This window comes from Microtus oregoni, unplaced genomic scaffold (assembly GCF_018167655.1).
Source record: "Microtus oregoni isolate MIOR12 unplaced genomic scaffold, Mior012 000007F_ref0000211, whole genome shotgun sequence".
Lineage (NCBI taxonomy): Eukaryota > Metazoa > Chordata > Mammalia > Rodentia > Cricetidae > Microtus > Microtus oregoni.
In genome coordinates this window covers 3,550,317-3,570,021 of record NW_024543066.1, presented here as the reverse complement: position 1 = coordinate 3,570,021, position 19,705 = coordinate 3,550,317, and the positions used below count along the sequence as shown (strand labels likewise).

Sequence of the window (19,705 nt, the reverse complement as noted above, 5' to 3'; positions counted from 1 at the left end):
CAGAAAACGTATCCGCTACATTTGACAATGCACCCTCATCCCTAGTCACTAAACATGTATTGACTGTCTTGGACCCCGTTGTGGAGGGGTCTGGATTCCGACCTTGATGAGGAACAAATGCTCCTGGAAAGGATGTTGTGGCTTCCTTTCCCTGGCAGGCACTTGAGTAGATGCATAGCGCCCCACTTCACCTCGCTACAGGCTGTAGAATTCACTGGAATGGGCTAAGTTCCCAGCCCTGGCTTGCCTCTAATGTCTAAAGCCATTAGTGACATGTAAAACGGTGTGATCATTAACAACTGGGTCACCAGCACTGTCCCCTGCCCCAGCTTCTTACCCTTATTATTCTTGTTGGATATGCCACCTGCGACTTGGCTGGCAAATCACCAGTCCTGGTGGCTTCTCCTCATCCCCACCCCCACCTTCTCAACAGCTTAGTGAGTTCAGTCATCACCTGCAGGAAGGTGTGTTGCGTGGTGGGTCTGGTGGGGGACCTTCCCTCCCTGGACTTCCCTCTCTGGTTTTATGTGTCTGAGCAGCTGGGAACTGTTGCTTCCTATTGTACCCTTACCACAGTGCTTTCTTGGGTGCAGGGGGCAAAAACGCCCAGGAAATAGCTGCTTCTGGTGAATTGCCAGAGAGTAAGGTTGGTGATATTGACCATGCAAACCTTAGAGTCTATGGTAAAGAATCCAATTCATACCCTCATTTCGTTATGGCTACGATTGCCTATTTGCTAGCTCTATGGAAAGTAGAATGCCTAGAGATTTAAGCGGGGCAGATGGTTTCAGGGGAGAACATTAGCCTTTGGGCATATTATATGGAACTTGGGCCATCCCTGCCAGAACTGAGTAGGGTGTGTGAGTGTGAGACTGGGAATTGAACCTAGGACTTTGACTAGGCAAGGCATTAACCGTACCACTAAGCCATATCCCTAGCTCCCTCTTCCTTTCTTTTGCTTTTTGTTAGGAGACAGAGCTCACTAAATTCCCAGGATGGACTTCAGGTTTGACCTTCCCGCCTCAGCTTCTGAAGTTTCTGGGATGGCAGGCCTGTGTCATTCAGCAGTAACTCATCCCTGGGGGAACCCCCACATTGGGATCTCGTTCTATGTTGCATTCAAGGCATTGCTCAAAGGCCCGGCTAGGGAAAATGCATCACTAGACTTAAAACTCATCTGGATGGCTTGCCTCCTCTCCAAACAGAGCCATGTTGCAAACTCTTTTTGCCAATGAATAGGAAGCATCATGCCTGGAACCAAGAACTGGGTCCGGGAGACTGAGATCTGTCCTATGATTCTGCGAGTGTTTGAGTTGGTCTGTCTGCTAGGTGGGCTGCTTATAACCATAGCACTTTCCAATCTTAACCTGTAAATTTGGGATCTCAAGTACCTAGGCTGAAGGTCTCACGCTGTTATTGTGGGAGGGAAGAAGGATACACAGTGAAAGCCGGGCATCTTCAAGTGAAGACTTAGATGCCCGGGAAGGGAGAGTGACAGGATGCATGGGGCTGTACTCAGTTGGCCTGAGGCCCTGGGTTCAATCCCTGGTACCGTGTAAATCAGGCCTGGTAGTACCTATCTGTAATCCTAGCCCGTGGAGGGTGCAGGAGGGAAGATAGGATACAAAGTTCAAGGTCACCTTTGAATAATAGTGAGTTCAAGGCCAGTCTGAGATACAGAAGACCCTAACTTAAAAATTAAAAATAGAAGGAAACAAAAAATGGCATTCACATTTCTTGAGTTCTTAGGCTTATAAAATTTGCCCTTGCCTGGGTTCCCTCTGACTACAGCATGGCGAATCTCATCAGCTCTTTTTATTACAGGTTTACCTACGTTGGGTCTGTTCTAAATTGGGTCTTTCTTCTTGCAGAGATGAAAACAATAAAGAGAACTACCCACAGGTGGGGGCTCGAATAGACGAGCTTGCTCCACCCTTGCACGAGGCCCAGCATGCGGAACAGACCCTGCTGCTGGATGGAGTGCTGAGACCCAGCATGGGTAACTTCAAGTCCCGGAAACCCAAGTCTATCCTCAGAGCTGAGAGTGGCCGGAACCACGGAGAAAGCCAGGTACGACTCCACTATCGGGTTTTGGTTGTGGAAAGGCCTCCTGGGTTCGATGAGCAGAGTGGGCTCATTGCTGTACCATCAGCCAGAGTGTATGTGTCCTGAGATATGGTGACATTTGACCTAGGGGTCAAACCCAGGACTTCATGTATGCTAAGCAAGCATCCTACTAACTGAGCTTCCCCCGACCCCTGCCCCAGCTCCAAGCTAGCATTTTGTTGGGGTTGTTTTGTTTTTTGAGACAAGATTTCTCTGTGTAACATTCCTAGCTGTACTGGAACTAGCTCTGGCTGGTCTGGAATGCACAGAGATCCGCCTGCCTGATTCCCGAGTACTGGGATTAAAGGTGTGCACTACCACCGCCCAGCCCCAAACTGCTTGCTTTTTTTGTTTTTTATTTTTTTTATGATTTTTCAAGACAGGGTTTCTCCGTGTAGCCTTTGATTTGGATCCTGTCCTGGAACTCACTCTGTAGACGAGGCTGGTCTCGACCTCACAGAGATCCGCCTGCCTCTGATTCTCGCCTACTGGGATTAAAGGCGTGCGCCACCACCGCCCAGCCCCAAACTGGTGTTATTAAACATGATATTTTTATTGAAAGTTGCCTTATGTTCTTTGGAGAGGGCTTGGCGTTCATGCAAGATGATGTAGCCTTTGTGCAGACTTGGGGTCCCTTCACGAAAATTAGGAACCTCAGTTTGATCTCAAGCTTTTCTCCTTCAGCTAAAACGGAGTGGCTTTAGATGCTCAGCTATGCACGTTATGTTGTGTTGTATTTGGATGTAGTATTTAGTTTTCTAAAGTCAATAACTATTAAGATGGATGATGAATGAATAAAGCATCTTTCCTAGTACTTGCTAATAAGTTTATATGCCTATAAATGTGTTTTTTCTTTTGGAGACATGTTTCCTATGTAGCTCAGGCTAGCCTCACTCACTACCTTCCCACCTCAGCCCCCCGAGTGCTGGATGACAGACAGGTCACCACCACTCTCGGTTGGTATTTTAAAAGCTTAACTTTTTTTTCTTTTTCTCTAGAAATACAGTAAAGAAAATAATTCTCTAATCAAAAAGTCCCCGATAAATTATGCCTGGCGGTGGTGGCGCACGCCTTTAATCCCAGCACTCGGGAGGCAGAGGGAGGCGGATCTCTGTGAGTTCGAGACCAGCCTGGTCTACAAGAGCTAGTTCCAGGACAGGCTCCAAAACCACAGAGAAACCCTGTCTCGAAAAACCAAAAAAAAAAGAAGATACTAAATAAGTGTGACCTTTCACAATCCTACTAGGAAGTCCCTTTCTGACTCCAGAGTTGCATTTGTGATTATGGTAAACAAAACCTTTGGAACATGGTCGTTCCGTGTTAGTTGGGTTTGCTATCACTTTGTCACCTGAAAAGTAAAGCAGGAGGCTCAAGGTGTGCTGGGTTAATTACATCTTGCTGTCGGGTCCAGTTTGCAAACTGATATTGGGTCATCTTCTGTTAGAACAGCCTTGGCTGGGTAGCTTATTTGACTTGATTCCTTGTGCCTTTGCAGTTTTAGACTGTCGGTGTTGTGACCTCTGGTTAGGCCCTTTGTTTTCCAGTGAGGCGCAAATACCCGTTGCATTGTGAAGCTGAGAGATTATTCCCCTAAACTCAGACTTTCCTTGTGGAGAGAGGCAGGCACATGAAATAGCCCTCCTTTCTGATAGGCTCGAGGTTCTAAATCCATGGCAGCATCTCCCTGCGAAGAAGGTTGAGCTGGGGATGCAGATTCTGAACTGACTAGTCCTAGGTGATGGGGTGGGGAAGGGATGGAATGCGGAGGAGGGGCATCTGATCTGCCGTCTTCTAAGGTCACCTGTGAGACTTCAGGGTGGCCAAGCCACTCCTCCTCAGTGCCTTCCTTCTTGCTGTTCTCTAGTGTGGTCTCAAAGAAATGTCACTGTCATCACTTGTAATGAGGTGGCAATGGGCCATGTAATTCCCGGCCTGTTGCTGATTATAAGGAAGGTTACAGGAGTGGATGAGCCTACAGAGGCTCTCCTCAGAAGGCTGCACTGCAGTCCTGGTTGGAAGGTAGGCTTCCCAAGAGAAGTTAAATGCCCTGTTCTCTTTCACCAAGCTTCATTCGCTGATACAGCGTTACAGGCAGGGTGATGATTGCATAATAGATTTTCCCAGTCATACATCCCGGTTAAGGGAAGACAGTTTATTATTGAACATATACAGATAGGCCCATTGTGGTGAAAAATTATGTATGTGGCGTGAATTGCATGGGTTGGGGGCAGAGGGGCAGAGTCTGAGGCATCATTTTTAAATGTTTCTTCTTGGTTCATATAAACACTGTGTGCTATATTGTTAGGGGTTAAAGGTCGGTAAAATTGACAAAGGAAGTCTATCTTTTCAGAAAATAGAAAATCAAAATGCTAAATGAATAACTATGACAAAATCTCCCTGATCAGCCCACTGGGTCTTTATTTCTTGTTCCTTCTAGTAGTCTTGGGTTGGCTATGCCATGGAGCCATCAGCTTTTTGCTTGAAGTTTTAAAAACCCTGCGGTGGTCCACTGATGTCATTAGGGGTCTGTCACACTTGCTCAGTCGTCTTCGAACTGTCAAGTGCTTGAACTATCTTGTTCTTCACCACGGGCGTGCTTGAGATCATCCTTGGTCAAAGACACAAACTGGCTAAGTTCAACCTTAAGCCAACTCTGGGAGACCATCAACTGTCTGTAGACGACAGAAACTGGAGGAGCTGTGACAAACTGACCCCCAATAATTTTGAAATCTCAAAGTCTGCGGACCCATTATGCCAGCAATGCGAACAAGATACTATGTCCTCAAAAACAGAAAGAGTGCCTTGAAGGATGATAATGAAGGCTATTGTCATGGAGCTGGGCAGCACAGCTTCTGATTTTTTTTTTTTTATAAAAATGGATGGACATAGTTCTTACACAGGGCAGAAAAATACCTTAGTCTACAACCTGATTCTAGAAAACAATACTAAGGATATCAGTGAAACAACACACTAGGCGGAAATAGGTCTGTATTTTTTATTAAGCTCCATAGGCCATCTGCCTTGCTTTTAGCTAGGATATAATTGGGAAAGAATCCATTATGCAACTAGCATTTTGTCTGTGTTGTTACATTTGAGAATGAAGTTCATTGAATCAGATAGAACAGGCCACTTAGTCCTTCAGGGACCATGACTTCTGATGTAATATGAGCTACAATACAACCCCACCCCCCATCTGAAAACCAGTGGCTTAGTTGACTTAGATTCAAATGAAAAAGGCTACACAGGTTTACACAGTATCTGTGATTATCGCTGATCACACTTGGCCTTGGCTGTCCCGTGTAATGCCCCATCATGGCTTCGATAAATGTAGACAGAGCTATCTCACAAGGGTTTGGGTTGCAAGGCAAATGTGACAGCCACGAGTTTTACCTTATGCTGTGGCGGAGAGTTCTGTGTGTAAGACTATGGGTTCTTTGGAAGGGGGCTGGATCTGAGTGAGCATCCTTTCGCAACCACGAATCCTGCCTGATGCTTCTGGCCTCAGAAAAGCCACTGAGTTCTAACTGCTTGTTGATAGGATTTTCATTGCCCCAAATCATCCATGAACACCTACAAAAGTTAGCTTTTTTAAATTGAAAAGCGTTGTTCTGGAAGCTGAAGTGCCTCCCCACAGGCCTGTGGTTGCTGCGGGTTCAGAGTTTTCTGTTCGTGAAGTTGGAATGCACAGCCCTAAAGTTGCTCTGCAGTTGGATCCTAATCAGAGTGTTGGACTTGGGGGAAGTGAGGCCCCTCGCAATAGTTGACAGTGTGGCTTAATCCCCACTTTTCTTGCCTTTCTCTCAATAACCTCCATTTTCAGATGTAGCAGGTCCCCTTTGATGGGTCATGTTCATATGTTACTTTGAGCATCCTTCTCTCTTGACCTTGGCCACAGGCATGAGAAGGAAGCGGAGAAAGAGGATCTAGAGGTCATCTTTGTGTATGAAAGTTTCAGATTTGCATCCTATTTAAATGATTCAGGAGGGGAAGGATTGGGTGTATTAACTGATAGAATAGAAGACCAAGAACCGTGGAGAGAGTGGAGAACTGGCTTCTAAGAAGCTGAAGCGTTTGAGATGAGAATGTCTATTTGAGCCACAGTTTTCCTTTGCATTTGCTTATCCCTTTCTCTCCTAGACAAGTTCTGTGGGGAAAAACATGACTTGGACAAGGTCCCCTGAAGGAGTGGTCGCCTGAAAAGCCAAGTTTTAGGGTAACAGTTAGTAAAATTCCTTGATACGGTTAAAGTCAAAGCAAGATGTGCCCCTCTCTGCTCATCTTAAACCCTGGTCCGGCTGGAACCCAGGACCAGCATGTTCCTGTTTAGAGTATCTAATCAGAGAGCAAACATTTCTTCCCAAGGAGGGGCGCTGACTCAATGCATGGATTATCCTTCCCAGTGTTTTGTGAAAAATTAAAAGTGCTTGTTTTGAGTATTGTAGAGATCAGAACAACCATCCTCCACAACATGATGTGGGAGGACTAAACCCGGGTGGCACAAGCCACTTCCTGTGTTGGCGCTCTAAGCTGTCCAGAGGCCATTCAGTTTTAGTGCTGGGAGCTGGGAGTCTTGTCTTCCTCACCCCTCACCATCTGGCTCCGGGCTGCACCCCATCCGTATTTCCTCCCCTCTGGTGGCTATTTTAACAGAATACGAAAAGTAGGAGGCTCTGAGGAGAGCTTTTCTGCAGTGGGTTGTGGGCTGCCAGCCTCTTGCTAACCCACTTCCTTGGGGAGACCAGCTGTTTGGTCTGGCATACGGAAGCCTCGAGTTTCTCCCATTTGGCTGCAGGGGGGTTGTTAACAGGCTGGCATGTGATCCAGATCTGCTTGTGAGTTTTTCGTTCTCATCCTTCTGTAGAAAAAAAAAAAAGAACTTTAAATACTTTCAGGCAAAATAACCTTTTAAATATTTACTGTGTTTCTCTTTTTGGAAGATAGAGTTCTTATTGCAATCGACTCTAAATTAGAAGAAAGATAGTTTTCATTCTCTGCCACTGTCCCCTGCCATCACAAATCACAAAAATGCTCTTTCCAGCTATGGGCCTGTTTTCTTCTTCCTGAGTGTGTCAGTGAGCATGGACGCACTATAGTTCCCACATTTGCTTTGGGTGTTGGTCTTCACTCGTGGTTTCTGTTATATTATCTCTCACATATTATTTCACAGCGCCAGTATAGATGTTTTACTTCAATTCCTGCTGCAGCATAGATTTCCTGTGAGATCTTACTTACGGAAAAGAGAAGTGGACCTTTGGTTTATTTTTCCCAGTTTTCGTTCCCTCTGATTGGAGGGAGATAGAGTGGCGATTCAGTGGCACAGAACTCTGACAAGTGAAGCCAGCAGGTTGGTGTTTAGTTTACTGGCGTCCTATGATAGGTGGTCAGCTTCATAAACTTATTTTTAAATTAAAAGTACCTTAAGTCTTGAAGCTGATGGAAGGTGTTTCTATAAAGGAACCTAGGATGTCTGTAAAGTAATTTCATCATGTTTTCAGAGTAGACAAATACATTATTCTGAATGACCTAAAGGAACCTGGAGAGATAAGCTTCACTGATTCTTTATGCATTAACTCTGAGAAATGTAAAAATCGAAAAGAAAAAAAATATACTCATGGAATGCCATTCAAAATGAAATAACTGAGCTAAAGGTTGTAAGTTCGCCATCAATGGGGATCTGAGAAACGTTACAGTGTGAGGAGCCACATCAACTTATGCTTGCAATGCAAGTTTCAGGATTTCCTTTAAAAGATGAAAAAGAGTAACTGGAGTTACAGCTCAGGGCTAACGAGCTGGCAGCTGAGCGTGTGAGAGGCCCTGGCTCCATCCATAACCCCTACTTCTCTTACACACACACATACCATGAGCAAATCATGCAGAACAGGAAAATATTGATGGTATAGCCAAGTGCAGCCATAGAGAATAGTGAGGACTCCATGTACACACTGCCTGGAACAGTTAACAGAGAGGCAGATGGCTCCCACAAAGAGCAACTGTTAAAGTTTCCTCCTTTGCCCCATTATATATATTTGTACATGTAAATAAAATCTAATTTTTTTGGATCTTCTTTATGTAGTTACAGTTTCTATATTGCAATAACCATGTAAATTCAACCTAGAGTGAAGAATGATCAGTGCTTGAAAGAAGGGGGTCTCCTCTGTGCAGCTGCTCCATTGCACCAGCATCCCTCCATTGGCTTCCAAATTTGATGCTTTCACCCAAGAGTCCTTCAGTAAATCCCAGAGATGAACATTTGAGTAACAGTGTGCTGATGGAGTAAAGTGAATGGCCTGTAGGTACACCAACGGGTTATATTGGTTGTCAGCTTGATAGGACGCCATTGGGCATGTCTATAAGGCATTATCTAGATTAAGGTATGAAGACCCACCCTAAATGCTTCCATTGGTTAACTGGATAAGAAGGAGAAAGTTGGTTGGAGAGCAGTCCTCATCTCTTTCTGCTCACCTGTCACCTAGCTGGTTGCATCACATGACTGGCCACCTCACGCACCTGTTACCCCAACTTCTCCATCATGATGGACTGAACCCTCAAACTGCGAGTCCAAACCAACTCTTCCTTATTGTGGCTTCAGTCAGGTGTTCTGTCACCCACAGTAACACAAGTAGCTGATTGGGGTGCAGATGGATAGACGTTCATGTGCCTCCTTAAGTACGGACTTCGTATGTGACAGGAAATCGAAGTCACTTTTTGATGTGCCTTTTCTAGTTTTGCAAGATGCAGATGGTCGAATTTCTCTTAAGTGGTTTTTGAGGGTTAGAAGGTGTGAGGGACATAGCTCAGCGCCTCAGCACTTGTCTAACACACAGAAACCCTGGGGTCAACCCCTACAAGTTAAAAACAACACAGGTAAGGTATAGAGTTACATGTTCAGCAACTTTTAGGGGTAAGGTCCAAGCAGTGTATAGGATGCTTTATTTCCATTTGGCTGAGTATACATTAAGCCCCACTAAATGAAGAATCCTGAATTGAACTAGGCCAGTAACCCAACCAACAGCCTGGAACCTTAGTGATTTAGACCCACAAAGACAAACTTTTCACACCTTCTATGTGGCTCTTCTTGATTTGTGGAAGGGATCCTGTTCATGGAAGTTAGTTAGTATGCTCTATTTAGAAAGAATACCTCGAACCAAGAACTTCTGGTTGGGGAGTCTCCGAGAAAAAGGATCTAGAGGCTCCTATGCCAACAACTCAAAGCTCCGGGGCTCCACAGGATTTGTATTCTCTCATAATTAATTGTCCGGAGCTGGTCACGTGCTACCCTGCTAATTACAACCCTGTAATGCACTGGACCAGGAAGTGGCACCCTACACTATGGAGCTGGGGACAGGAAATGAGTGACGGTCAGCAGCACACAGACTTTCACATTGTTTATTCGAAGGAGTCTCTAATGCAAAGGAGACTTTGTTACTTGGTCTTCCCCCACTTCTGCTCTATCAAAATACAGAAGTATTAATGATGCTAATGCCAAAGATCAGAAGAAAAGAACACCGACTAGCTTTGTTGTCCTGCTGTATTGTTTGAACAGGAGCTCGGGTTTTCTGCAGCATCCCATCAATGAAACCCTCCTGTTATTATTTCGAGGAACAAGATAAGTTGGTCTAGTTTCAGTTCTTCTCCATTGCAGTGTGACATGTTAGAGCCCATGTCCATTACTTTTGCTGCTTTGCTTAAAGGGCAGAAAGTGGTTTTACTCTTGTAGAAGAGAGTCACTTTGGGTCATGGCAACTTTTGGAATAGGGACAGCTCTGGGGTGTGTCATAATTCGGAAGCATTTGTATGTATGTGTATGTATGTATGCATTTATTTATTTATTTATTTTTGAGGCAAGGTTTCTTTGTGTAGTCCTGGCTGTCTTGGAACTAGCTCTGTAGACCAAGCTAGTCTTGAATTCACAGAGATCTTCCTGCTTCTGCCTCCTGAGTGCTGGGATTAAAGGCGTGCACCACCACCTCCCAGCTTAGAAGCATTTTAAAATTTGGTCTAAAAAGATTACCTATAGGACGATGATCTGATCATTTGTATATTTGTCTAATGTGAGAGGTGGGCTCCTGCTTATATACACGTGACAGTCCATACCCTCCTGTACTCAGTGGCATGGCCAAGAGCAGATTCTTCTTTCTCCAAGATGAGATGATGCTCTAGTAAGGGCTGGCAAAGCCTGTTCTGGGACTCGGAAGAAAACCTGTTTAGAAAGCCCGGATAGCAGAAAAATAATGAGCTGACGTTTTGCACAACTAAGACTTGCCATTCTAAACGTTGTCAAACATGGTTAGAGATGTCTGCGAGGCTGTGTCAACTGTACGCCTCAGTTTGGGGCTCTGAGCTTTCTGGGAAAGGTATAGTTGCCAGATGAAATATAGAATGACTTACTAAATTTGAATTGCAGATAAATAATATTTTTAGAATAAATGCAGTCTAAATATTGTCCGCTATGGACTTAAAGTACTTAACATAAACTCAAGGTTTATCTGAAATTTAAATTCAGCTGAGAATCTTATATTTTATTTGCTAACTCTGGGAGTCCATCAGGAGTAAGGAACATGGTATTTGACCAAGCTGTTTTCTCCCAGGGTACACATGTGTAATGGTACCTCTGTCACTCCAGACCTACCAGAAAACAAAATTTTTTTATTAGGGGCTGGAGAGATGGCTGATTGGTTAGAAGTCTTTGCTGCTCTTGCAGAGGACCCAGATTCAGATTCTAGCACCACATTGTACAGCTCACAACTGCCTGGAAGTCACTCAAAGCAGTGTCTGTGTCTGACACCTTCTTTTGGCCTCTTGGGGGCGCTGCACTTACATATGCATAAAATGGAATCTTTATAAACAGTTTGTTTATCTTTTGAGGATAAAGGTGGTCTAGAAATGGTACTCAACAGTTCGTTGAAATCAAGACTTGTTCCGGCGTTTGTTTTCTTGGTAGGGTTTGGATTACATAAATACCCAGGGGGAAACCTGCCAGCACTGTCAGGGTGAGGAGGTATCCAGAGGGGTTGAAACTCTTTATCCAGAGCTTTTAGGTCGCCCTTCTTATAGGATCCGCCTTGCCTAGGTGGTAGCTACGATGACCATGACGCAGTAAGAAGGATGAGTTTCGTGAGGAACTTCTATGTTAAAATGATAAAAAGTGACACAGTTTCTGCCCCAGAAAAATGGTTCCCTGCTTTGTACTAATCCTATTGAAGATAAGCAAGCAGCCAGCCAGTGCTTGGTGGCTTAGAAAACCGTGGCATTTCACTGAGGCTCGCGTGTGAGGACTGCTGAACTTTTTGAAGCATTGTTGTCCCGTAGCTGCCTCCGGTGCAGCTATCTGATTGATGTTTGTGATCATGGTGGAACTTAACCTTCTCATCCAGTGCAACCCCGACTTTGTTTTCTAATAAATCTTCTTGTCATCCACGACCCTGGTGTCTTTATTGCTTCATAAGCCGTAGTCACCATTTAGGGATTTTTGTGTAGAGACAGGGCTTGGGAAACGGCCCATGTGTTCCTTACAATGCTGAATTGCAGTGTTTGAATTGCTGGCTGGTAACGTCACGGGCCAGGGTAAGTTCCTGTAGCAAAGGGTCATGCAGGTATCAGATTTGTGGGACGTTTAGCTGCAACTAACATTAAACCCCAACAGGGAAACTCGAAACAAGGTTTAGAGCGAGGTCGGTTTGCCAGCTTGGCCTAAGGTTGTGCTTGGCTGTTGAGCGTGTTTTAATTCAGAAAACGCTGGCCATCCTTAAGTATGACCCAGGAGAATTAGACGTCCAGGGCCATTCTTGGCCGCTACAGTTTGTGGACTGTAGGAGGACCTGGTTCCAGCCCACCTCCTTTTCCTGTAAGCAGCGTCTTTGTCACTCTAGTGAAACTGACAGCTGACTCAGAAATGCTGACAGCCACCTAGAGACCAAACGCTGTAATTACTCATCAGTGTTTAATTAACAAGATTCACTGTGGCATATCTCTATATGCACGCCCGGTCCACTAATCCTGTCCAGTGTCCTTTCCCCTATACTCCCCCTTCGCTCTCTTCCAGGTCTGGTAGCTCTTGTTCTGTTGTGTTTGCATGCTTGGGAGAAAATGTGACAGTTATCTTTCTGTGTGGTGTATTTCACTTAACGTAGTACCTTTTGGCTCCATTTCTGCTTCGAAGGACACGATTTTGTTCATTGTGTATTTATATTTATGTTTTTCCCACCCATGTGTTGGCGGCACATAGGTTCATTCCATATCATGGCCATTTTGAATAGCACTGTGGTAAGCATGGGACTCACCTTTCTTTTAATTTAGTAATTTTAGTCTTATCTATTACATACAGGGACTTTGACGACTCTGAGCTTTTCTACCTGTGAAGAAAATAAAAAGAAAGCAAGCAAAAGACAAACAACAAAAATAATAATAGAAAAAAAAAGAAAAACAAAAACCCCTCTGTTAAATTGCTAAAGCTCTTACCCATTTTGCTAAACAGACAAACAAAATCCCCAAATCTAAAACCCCAACAGCGCGGGGAATTTGGAATCATTTCTGGTGGGGGCCATGTCTGCAGGAACAAGGGTTGGCCATGGGAGGAGCCTGTGGGCCATGTGCTGAGTCAGAATCATGGCGACTCCAGAGGGCGCTGTTCCGTCAAGCCAGTAACAGGTAGTCAGTCCGCTGTGTGCAGACTGGGGCCTTATGTTGGTTGGTACTGGTCCTTTGGTGACACCAAGACGTGCTAGGAGATGAGCAAAGCACACCGCTGTCCTGAGGGATTCTGTAGGCAGCGCCATCCCTAGACTGGAGGTTGGCGTGTAGTAAAGGGAGGGAAGAAGAAAGCCGCTGGTGTGGGAATTCAGTCTCCCCGCTTTCTGGCGGCCATGACACGAGCTGTCCTCGCCACTGTGTCATCCCTGCCCCGTGCCAAATAAACTCACCTTCCGCTCAGGTTGTTTGCCAGGGAAGGAAGTGACCTCACAGCGATGCAAAGTGACCAGTGCTAGTGGCCTCAAGGTAGACTCAGGGTTGGCAGTCCGCGTGAAGAAGCCGCGGAGGCTCAAGATGGATCTGTCAGAGGCTCTAATCTCTGGGCAGGAGGCACAAAATTCTGATTCTTAAATGTCACGAAAATCTTTGTACTCTCTATTTATTTATTTATTTTTCAAAACGCGTCGCTACCATAATTCTTAAGCATTATTTTACTTTCCTAACGTGAACATTCAGGATTTGGGTTCAAGTTTAAAAATGACCCAACCGGAGTTTACGATGGTATCTGCTTATGGGATGAGAGCCTCTGAAGACATTCCCCTGACAAATTGCTTTCAGAGTTGGTTTACATTGACTGCCTCTGACTCATGCTCTAGGAGGTTTCTATGACTCATCTCAGACTTCTGGTGCTGCGGGCATCTCTGCACCTGCTCCGTCTTGACACTGGCTTCTACTCTGTGAGTCTTTGGGCAGCCTTGTCCCGGGTGTCAGAAGCAATAACTCATTTAATTCTCATGACTACCCCTGGAGGTACATTGGGTTCCAGAGTCCCTTTCTGCAGCAGAGGAAATGGAAGTCATTGGCTCCAGGCCGTAACAAGTGAATGAGAGGCTGAAAGGTTCCCTAGACGGTGTTGTCTTTTTATCCTGGTGGTTGTATTAAAAGCTGGCTTGGGCTGATTATTGATCTGGAGGATGCATTAAATATGACAAAGAGCTATCCATACCCACAGCAAATGGTCTCCACAGGATGTTCATTGTGTCTAGAACCTTGAGGGGATAGGGGCTGACTGAACTGAAGAGAAAGGGGATCTCTTTCTATTTCCGGAAGGCTAGATTTAATTTAAAAGAATTTAACTCATTTTTCTCATGAATGGGATGGATGTTTTGCCAGCATGAATGTCTGTGAGCCTCATGCATGCCTGGTGCCCACAGAGGTATCAGATACCCTGAAAGTGGACTTAGAGGCAGTTGTAAGCTACCATGTGGGTGCTAGGAATCGAACCCAGGTCTTCTGGACTTGTGGCCAGTGCTCTTAACTACTGAGCCATCTCTCCAGTTCCAAGGTCTAATAGGGAGATCTATTGCAGGTGAGCCTCTATGTGTTTGTTGCAGAGAGAGGTGGGCAGGAAGAGAGAGATAATTTAGTGCTCTCAAAGAGCCTTTGTAGCATGCAAGTGTTCTTGTTGAGAGTTCGGAGCCATTATGGGAGTACTCGTCTCTCCGGTAGTGAGCAGGACGGTCCTGTTTAAGTGTGGCACAGGAACAGGACATAGCAAGATGAGTCTCTGTCTCTCGCGTGCTGTGGGTGACTCTGCTTGTTTTATGCCGCCATCTGGGCAAGCTGACAGGTTGCTAGTTGGTCGCTGGAGTTTAAGAAATTGTATCGAGGATGAAGAATAAGCTATGAAGTACTTGGTGACCAGATGGAACAAGGGACCTTTAAGGTCTGGCTTCCTTAAAATTACAGATGTCGATGACATATTGTTCTGGGTATTGATTTACTATCATCTTGGGCTATGGTGGGATGGCAAACTGCAAAGCCCATTGACATTAAAGCTAGGGTTTGAACTACTGTAACATCCCTAGGTACTCTCTCTCTCTCTGCTCCTACAACATAGGCAATCTCTTCACAAGGTGCCTGGAAACCCTGTCGTTACCATGATGCAAAGAGATAAGATCGGTGCTTGTCCCTGGAGCGGGCTTCTAATTCACCCTGGAGGAGACAGTGATATCCATAGCAGTGGCTTTCCTGTCACGGGGGTGGGATATTGTTTGCATTTGGATCCCTGCAGTGACACCCCTGGGGACCTATCTGTAAAACGAGGGATGACAGCACCCACTTGTAAGTCCTCCTGGGGATTAAAGAAGATAATCTTTTAAAGCACTTACTGCAATGCATGGGACCTGGCAAGAGATCAATAGGTGTCAGAATATGATCTAAGTACCACGGCTGTCACCTCCTAGTATATTGTCACTACAGTGGGAATGGAAATGAAGACGTCTTTTCCTCTCAGGAAAACATTGGGTGTTCTGTGGCTGGGGTGACAAGGAATCCTTGGTTTGGGCAGGGTTCCTCCTTCTCTTAGTTAGTGCACATGCTCGTGGACCTGGTTGTAAAGCCAGGAAGTAACAAACACATCAAGTCAGAGTCCACAGTCAGCAGTACTCCAGCTTGGGCCCTGCAGCTAAAGTCTACCTGATATCAAAAGGTCTCACGTGGTTATTATAAGGGCTCTCAACCTTCTGTAAGATCACGAAGCTGTCTGCCTTGCCCGGGAAAGCTTGTCCCTTAAGTTGTGGCTTTTGCTTGGTTTAGCAAGCAGTAAATGGTGCTTTTTGTTCAGCCATTGAGCTGGGATCTCTTTCTCCAACGACAGAGCTCTGTATGGAGTGATGGAGGGCCATGGACATGGCGCCATGCGGGCGAGCTCACAGAGTCGACCCAAGTTGTGCAGTAGGAGGTTTTAAGTGGAGAAGATGACGGGAAATGAGGGTTTCCAAAGTTGAGGGAATACGCTGTGCATGAGGAGATGGCAGATGGCATGCCAAGCGGCCTCGTTACCCGTGACACCTGGACTGTGTGTGTGTGGTCCATGGAGGAGAGCTATGCACAAAGCTGGCTGGAGCAGTCTGTAGAGGCAGCACGGTGAAGCTGTAGGCTCCATTTCTCCTGCTTAGCTTCGGATATCCACCTGACAAAGCCAGCCCTTATCTCAGGGAGACTCAATTAGGGAATTAACTCCCGCAGAATGGCTTGTGGGCATTTAAAGTGCTCAAGGGTGTGTGTGTGTGTGTGTGTGTGTGTGTGTGTGTGTGTGTTCTTGATTGTTGTTTGGTATGGGAGGGCTCAGCTCACTGTGGTGGTGCCATCTCTGAGCAGGTGGTCCAGGGGCACAGAGCAGGCTGAGCAGGGGCCACAGGGAAAAGGGCAATAGGCAACAGTCTTCATGGCTCCAGCCTTCGTTCCTGCTTGAGTTTCTGCTCTGATCCCCTTGGTGATGGGTTGTGACCTGGAGAGTAAACCAAATAACCCCCTGTGGTAATAGGGGCGGCGGGGCTGCATCCCCAGCACCCCGGCTGCCTGCTCGGCTAGCTTATGCCCCGAAATAATTACACGGACACTGTATTCTTTTAAACACTGCTTGGCCCTTTAGCTCTAGCACTTACAGGCTAATTCTCACATCCCGATCAACCCATCTCTAATAATCTGTGAGCACTGGTCTTACCAGGAAGATTCTAGCCCACATCCATCCTGGGTCGGAGCTTCATTGTGTGTGTCTGCCCAGGAGCCAGGAGCATGGCATCTCTCTCTCTCTCTGAGGCGTCTGCTCCCGAGAGGAGAGCTGTGGAGACTGAGCTCACTTCCTCTTCCTCCCAGTGTTCTGTTCTGTTTACTCCTCCCACCTATCTTCTAACCAATAAAATGGGCCAAGGCAGTTCCTTTATTAGCCAATGACCTTTCTCCATCAACCCCCCATTCTCCCCAGTTGCTTTTGGTCGTAGCATTTATCCGCAGCAGCAGGAAGGCACCCTAGAGTGATTTCTTGCAAACATTCCCCTGCTAAGTTCTAACCAGAAGAGCCCGAACCTTACCATAAGAGGTGACTTTGGAATCTCTCCAGAGAGACTATTTCTCTTGTACTTTGGCCACCACACTTAAGAACTCTGGATTTATGCTTAAGGGAATTTCTCATAGGGAAAAAGAGCAGCCCTCCCTCCTCCCAACACACACTGTGCATAGAAGAAAAGATCGATATTTGCTTTTCCATCCTCCCTATCAGAGCATGGGGCTTCCTGGATTTGGTAACGTGCTCCATTCTTGGCTAGAGAACGGACAGATCAAAGAGTTCTGGGGTGGAGCCCATGCAGCAGGGCGTGAGAACTAGGTGGACTCAGGGGATGTAGCAGGTGGCGTGAGCATTGTATGGTGTCGAAATAGCTACTTGCCAATCACATGATCTCATATTTTAAAAAAGATTTAAATTAAAGGCTATATATATATAATATATATGCACACATATATGAGTGTTTTGCCCACATGTATGTTTTTGTACCACTTGTGTGTCTGGTGCCTGTGGAGGTCAGAGCAGGGTATCAGATCCCTGAAACTTGGAGCTGTAGAGGAGTGTGAGATACCATTGGGTACTGAGACTTGAACCCAGATCATCAGGAAGAACAGTCGGTGCTCTTAACTGCTTCCCCCCAGGACTGGCCTTATTATTGTCTCCACATGTCTGCAGAATGTCTCAGCTAACCTTGGTCCCGTAGTCGTATTGCCCATACTGTGCTTGAGTATTGTTGATGCTCTGGGTCACTCACCTGTTCTCGCCACACTGTTGACGGTATTAGATGGCGAACTCCCTGCAGGCATTTGAAATTCAGATGAAATATTTAAACAATAAACATAGTTAGAAATTCAGGCTTCCATACAGCCGAGGAGATGGTCAGGTCCCAAATCCCAAGAGTTAGCGCAGCTAAGCCTAGAAACCTCATCACCTTCCATCATTCTCTGCTTCGGTGCCGTGTCTGCCTGCCTGCCTGCCTGCCTGCCTGCCACCACAGTCTCTGCCTTGGTGATCGTGGACTAAGCCTCTGATGCCATATGCAAGCCCCCAGTTAAATGTTTCTTTTTATAAGTGGCCTTGGTCACAGTATGTCCTCACAGCAATAGAACACTAAATAAGACAGTCCCCTAGTATTTGACAGTGACAACTCCTCAATGGAGGAAAACTTTGATTCGTGGTTTTATTAACATTCTCCTCCTATGAACTCTCAGCCCTGTGAGCTTGGGTAGACCATCAGGGCAGTGGGACTATCATAGCAGCGGGGTCTAGAGATAGAGCCAGGGCTGCATTTCTTGGCAGACAGCAAGCACAGAAGATACAATAGGAAGGGGCCAGGAAATATACACCTGTAAGGTTCCCCATTACCAATCTCTGCCACCTAAATTCAACCTCTTGAATTGTCCATCACCTCCCAGAATAGCGCCACCTGCTGGACATCAAGTGTTCAGCACAAGCGTCTATGAGGGATATTTCTAGTTTGGGTTTTTTTTTTTTTAAATCATTTCTTTCTTTAAATTTTATTTATTTATATTTTATGTATGACTGTTCTGCATGTCCACGTGCATACCAGAAGAGGGAATCAGGTCCTGTTAGAGATGGTGTTGTGCCACCATGTGGGTGCTGGGAATTGAACTCAGGACCTCAGGAAGAGCAGCCAGTGCTCTTAACCGCTGAGCCATCTCTCCAGCCCATATGAGGAATATTTCATATCCAGTCTGTAATACGGTGAGAAATGGCATCATTCCAAACACCTCTGAGGGCAAGACACGGGAAAGTGAAGATTCCTGAGAAGAGGCCCCTAGACTGGGGATAGGCTTTTGTTGACAGACCCAAGGGAACTGATTCTTGCCTCACAAGCTCATTAAAGAGAAGACCTTAGCTTTTTTTCACCCCCCCCCCCTTCAAAGTCCCTGTTTCCTTCCCTCACAGGCTGCAGAGACGGAAAACAGCTATGGAAACCAGGTACATTACAATAATCTCATCCTTGACGACCACTGGGTCCTTAAGTGCAGCCATGCTCACACGGGTGGCATGGGATGGCCTCTCAGTTCTGTGGCAAGAAGATCACTGAGGAATGGTGGGAAGAACCCTGGGTTTGCATTGAGGAGAGCGGGCTTAGGGTATAAGCTCGGTAGCTCAGCCAAGGGATATTGTTGTATTTTGAATCAAGTATCGAATTGACATTATTGTCTCTCTTAATACGAACTACTTGAAATCATACAGCTTTCCTAAACTTAATAAGAAACTATATACTTTCAATGATTTGAGGCCTATTAAGTTATAAACTGTGTTTATGTTATTGGAATATTTCCGCATCAGTGGATGAACAGAAATGCCCGCTGTCTGTCATGGGAATAGTCTTAAAAATACATAAATATCAGTCATATTTTTCAAAGTCTTTTGGGATTCACCTTTTGCATAAAAGGTCATCTTTCATTTGTTTATTTTTCTCACAGTAGAGAACTGAGAGATTCAAGCCCATGGCCAGATTTTAAATGAGGTAATGGCGGTGCTAAAGAGAGTCTTGCCTACTTGAGGAAGTCAGTGGGTGTCAGTAGGTTCAGAAAACAGGTTTGCACCCAGATAAAAGCTAGTCATGAGGGTGTGAGCCTGCAGCTTAGGTGCTGAGGGGTGGAGCTGAGAGGGTGAGGCCGAGGGCTTTCTCTGTCTAGCCTCCTAGCTGAAATGATTTCACTGGGGTCAGTGACATCTCCGCCTCAAAAATAAAGTGAGCAACCGAGGGGAACTCCCAGTGTCACTCTCTGACCACTGCACATGCATGCACATCTGTGCATGCGTGTGCATGTGTGTGTGAGCATACGCAAGCACACATACACACACACACAAAGTCGACTCACTTAGAGGGGGTTTGAAGTTCATTTCCACACACATGTGTGCACACACACACAGAGTAGACTCACTTAGAAGGTTTGAAGTTCATCTCCTCACACATGCACACTCACACACACACACATGCACACACAAAGTAGACTCACTTAGGTTTGAGGTTCATCTCTACACATACATACACACACACACACACATAATAGACTCACTTAGAAG

At 45.7% G+C, this 19,705-nt stretch overlaps 1 protein-coding gene across 5 annotated transcripts in view; it reads left to right on the top strand.

Annotated features, from left to right (window-relative positions):
* Fam13c (family with sequence similarity 13 member C) overlaps positions 1–19,705 on the top strand; it is a 98,338-nt gene that overhangs the window by 8,926 nt on the left and 69,707 nt on the right. For 3 of the 5 annotated variants that reach the window (XM_041655673.1, XM_041655670.1, XM_041655669.1), the window contains 2 exons: positions 1,872–2,070; positions 18,572–18,604. In XM_041655673.1, coding sequence (XP_041511607.1) covers positions 1,996–2,070; positions 18,572–18,604 — 108 coding nt within the window. In that variant the 5' untranslated portion in view covers positions 1,872–1,995. The remainder of the gene's footprint in view (positions 1–1,871; positions 2,071–18,571; positions 18,605–19,705) is intronic. The other 2 variants (XM_041655672.1, XM_041655671.1) reach the window with 1 other exon arrangement.